Source organism: Erigeron canadensis, chromosome 9 (assembly GCF_010389155.1).
Source record: "Erigeron canadensis isolate Cc75 chromosome 9, C_canadensis_v1, whole genome shotgun sequence".
Taxonomy (NCBI): domain Eukaryota; kingdom Viridiplantae; phylum Streptophyta; class Magnoliopsida; order Asterales; family Asteraceae; genus Erigeron; species Erigeron canadensis.
In genome coordinates, this window is record NC_057769.1 from 10,913,026 (window position 1) to 10,917,008 (window position 3,983).

General features: G+C 38.2%; 1 protein-coding gene across 1 annotated transcript; it reads right to left on the minus strand.

Annotated features, from left to right (window-relative positions):
* Positions 1–209: 209 nt before the first annotated feature.
* Positions 210–3,305, minus strand: LOC122583189 (receptor-like protein EIX2). Its single transcript, XM_043755612.1, has one exon. The coding sequence runs from the start codon at positions 3,303–3,305 to the stop codon at positions 210–212; it is 3,096 nt and encodes a 1,031-aa protein (XP_043611547.1).
* Between the last annotated feature and the right edge of the window lie 678 nt (positions 3,306–3,983).

Genomic DNA, 3,983 nt, shown 5'->3' on the forward strand with positions numbered 1-3,983 from the left:
GAGGGAAGTTCTGAATAATGTGATGTTGATGTGGCAGTGAAAAAGTTCCAAGAAGATGTGTCCTATAAACACAGGCCTAAGCTTGTAGCTTTATTAAAGTAGTACGAGGATATGATAACTTTATTAAATTTAAAAACATACTAAACAGTGGTTCGGAAAAAATAAAAATAAAAAATCACGAGGACACTTTTGATTATTTAAAAGACATGTTAGACTCCATACTTACGCATCATATCGTAAACCATATACCCCTGCTCACTCAGGAAACAAAAGTACGCGATCCTCCATGCTCTGCTAACCATCAAAGGAGCCACAATGAGGCAAAAACCAACAGCCAACCCAAGCAAAATGCTAATAATCAACCCACAATCTTCTCCATGTGATGCATTCTCGTCTTTTTGAATTTGTGCATTGGATATTTCAGTTGATATACAATCTGGGAGTGGATCTCCACAAAGTTGGTTGCCAATGAAGCTGGACTCTTGGAAGCTCTGAAGCTGGGTACCTTTTGGAATGCTTCCTGTCAAATGATTCCATGACACATTGAAGCAATCCAAATACGTTAAGTTTGACAAACTCATGGGAAGCTTCCCTGAAAGCTTGTTTAGTGATAAATCAAGACTTTCAAGTGATTTCATGACTCCAATATTCTCGGGGATCCTTCCGGTCAATTGATTTCCGGATAAATTCAAAGACCTCAACCCCAACAGACCCATTAATTCACTTGGAATGTGCCCAACAAGATCGTTACTTGAAAGGTCCATCAATATCACCTGTCCAAGAATAATGGTGTTATATCTGTCTTCTCGTCCTTTTGTCACCAACGAATCACTAGTGTCAACTGCTTTAAAAAAATCAGACTGGAAGAAAAATAGATTTCCGTAACAAGCTTCTGTTCCAGAAAAGACACTATAGTTTTTGAAACATTTTGGAATATTTCCAGATAGATTATTATGAGCAAGATCCAATATTTGGATATGTGTAGGATAACAAAGCTCATCAGGAATATTTCCGACAAATTTGTTGGATCTAAGGTTGAGAAGTCTCAAAGAAGAGAGCTTACCAAACCATTTTGGAATGCGTCCAACAAGTTCATTCACACCAATTTGAAGGATCATCAAATTTTTCAAATTCATTAGAGAAGCAGGTAATCTTCCCGAGAGCTTATTTCCACGCATGTGCAGTCGTTGCAACTGATGTAAAGAGCCCAATGTTCGTGGAATCTCACCAGAGAAACTGTTATTCTCCAAGTTTAAATAAACCAACTCTTGCCATTTGTCCCAGCACTCGGGAATGACACCCGAAAAATGATTGCTACCCAAATGAAGAATAGTTATGGATATGGGATCTGGGTACTTTTTCACACTATTGGAACACAAGAAACGATGTAATGATCCCTCAAAGAAATTGTTCGACAGATCCAACATCTGTAGAAGTGACCCATCAGACAATTTAGGTAATTCCCCCCTAAACTCGTTGAAATTTAGGGCTAGTTGGGTGACTGTTGCAGGGATATCTGACAACGTTCCTTGAATATGATTATACGACATATCTACATTTGTTAGATTGGAGAACGATTTCCAAAATGACACAGGGATGGCCGAAGAAATGCTTGTGTTTCTTATGTATAAATTTGTTAAATGCGTTTGTGATTTCAACCACAATGGAAATTGAGGCCCTAAGTTCCAAGAACTTAAATCCAAGTATGACAACCGGAATGGGGGAATCCAGTCAGCAACTCGTAATCGTAACGTTAAGTTGTTGTCAAATGCAACTAGAGATTTCAAAATCGCTAGTTTGGCAAAGTGAGCTTCTGTTACGACACCGGTTAGAAAATTGTTAGAAAAACGTAAAACTTCTAACTTGGAAAGATTGCCAAGGCTATCAGGAAGGCTGCCATTTAGACGATTTTCTGAAAGATCTAACTCCTCCAATGATGATAATCGTCCGATCGAGTGTGGAATAGAACCAGAAATTCTATTCCCTTGTAGTGATAATCTCTTTATAGAAGTTAACTGCCCAATAAAATCTGGAATTGTACCAGAAATATTGCTATTGGTAACATATAACTTCTCTAAGGGTGAGTATCGACCAATATGTGGTTCGCACTCGAGAAACCCTCCAAGAAGAATATTTAAACTAATATTACTAAAATCGTTAAATGACAAATTAATATCACTCAAATTACAAATATTAACAAATGATTTAGGTAGTTTCTGTGTAAGTTTATTTTCTGACAGGTCAAGGCTAAGAAGGGAGGTTAAGTTGTGAAAGGAATTGAGAAGTGAACTCGAAACACCACAATTTCCAATCTTTAATGACACGAGATTACCAGCTACTGTACTAGACAGACCTTTTAAAACTAATGAAGAATTCATGAAATCGTTCCCATAAACGTGAAGCAACTTGAGAGAAGTCAAGTTACGGAAGCTATCGATATTGCCATGACTAAGGCTATGAAAATTACACGCAGACAAATCCAAGAAAACCAAATTAGTTATACTTAATATCCATTGTGGCACGTCGTAGCTATCGAAATTGTTATAAGAAAGATCGAGCTTGGAAAGGGATGTGATATTAAGACTAGGAACACGAGGATATATATCCATAAGATAACAAGAGGATAAATGAAGCTCGGTCAAAGAAGGAAGGGTGTTGATCACCTGAAACCAATTTGTAGCTTCAGTAAGGTCGACGCCACTCAAATCAAGGTGCTGCAACAACCGAAGACTTGACAACCATTGCATATTCATCATGGTTGTGTCTTCTCCATCTGATATATAACTTCCAAGACAAAGGACTTGTAATCGAGTAAGATTCCCTAATTGATGAGGGATGGTTCCACTGAATTCCGAAACTGAGATATTAAGATATCTCAAGTTTCTAAAGGAGCCAATGAATTTTGGAACTTGGATCCCTCCAAAATTGTTGCAGCTTAAGTCGAGATGTCTGAGTTGCTTCAGACGCAAGAGGGATGAACTTAAATGCCCTCCCAACTGCCGTGTTGGATCAAAATCATTGTCGAAAGTAGAATCACCCTGTAGATGAATCTCATGAACATGACCAGTAATGTTATCACAAACAATGCCAGTCCATTTACAACAGTTTCTATTCTTACCAACCCATGAAGCAAGACGACCTGTCTTGTCAATTAAGCCATGTTTGAACTTGAGAAGTGCTTGTCTCTCACCCTTCATGCATAATACATCACTACTACCAGCTTTTTGAATAGATATACATGAAAGGGACAAGCCCAGAACAGCAAGAAAACACAAGTAACAAGAAAATGAAAACAGAGGACTCATTATGGATTAGTATATATGGGGAAATCAATACATTAACACTCTGATAACTTTTTAGTTTATAAGGGGACAAGTAGATTAAAATCCTACATTTCAAGAGTATATTTATACACATAATGTAAGGACTCTATTCAATCTTTGAAAAATCAAAAGTGTCTTTATCAGTCCCTAGCTCAACGTAAATGACCCCAAGTCCAAATAAACTAAAAAACAGGGCATCATTTCGTAGTGAAAACAAGGGACGCCATTACAGCTTGGCCGTTGACGTGTACTATGACTATTAAGGTATATTATTCCATTTTATAATAAATATCCTTCATTTGTCTAGCTAGTTATCGCTTTACCTTTTACGATTGATCAGTGTAATCAACGGAAAAGGAATTTGGTAAAAAGTAAGTAAGTAACTGCTCAGTGCCGTCTTCCGCGGGTTTTGAGCCCCAATACCTCGACAGTGTATGGGAGAGGTTAAGATATGCTGCTTGGAAAAGGAATTTGGTGGTGTAGGTAATACATAAGACTAACAGGAATGGGGCGATAACCCCCCCCCCCCCCCCCCTCCCTTTTTATCGCCTAGCCGATCACCCGGCACACCGGCTCGTTTGGGCGATTCACCCAACAAAAAAAAAAAAGTGGAGCGACTGATTTCGCTCGCCCTAATTTTTTGATTCTCCCAAGATTTAT

Bases quoted from the DNA above. Each gene is read 5' to 3' on its own strand.
- LOC122583189 (XM_043755612.1), bottom strand. From the start codon at position 3,305: ATGAGTCCTCTGTTTTCATTTTCTTGTTACTTGTGTTTTCTTGCTGTT.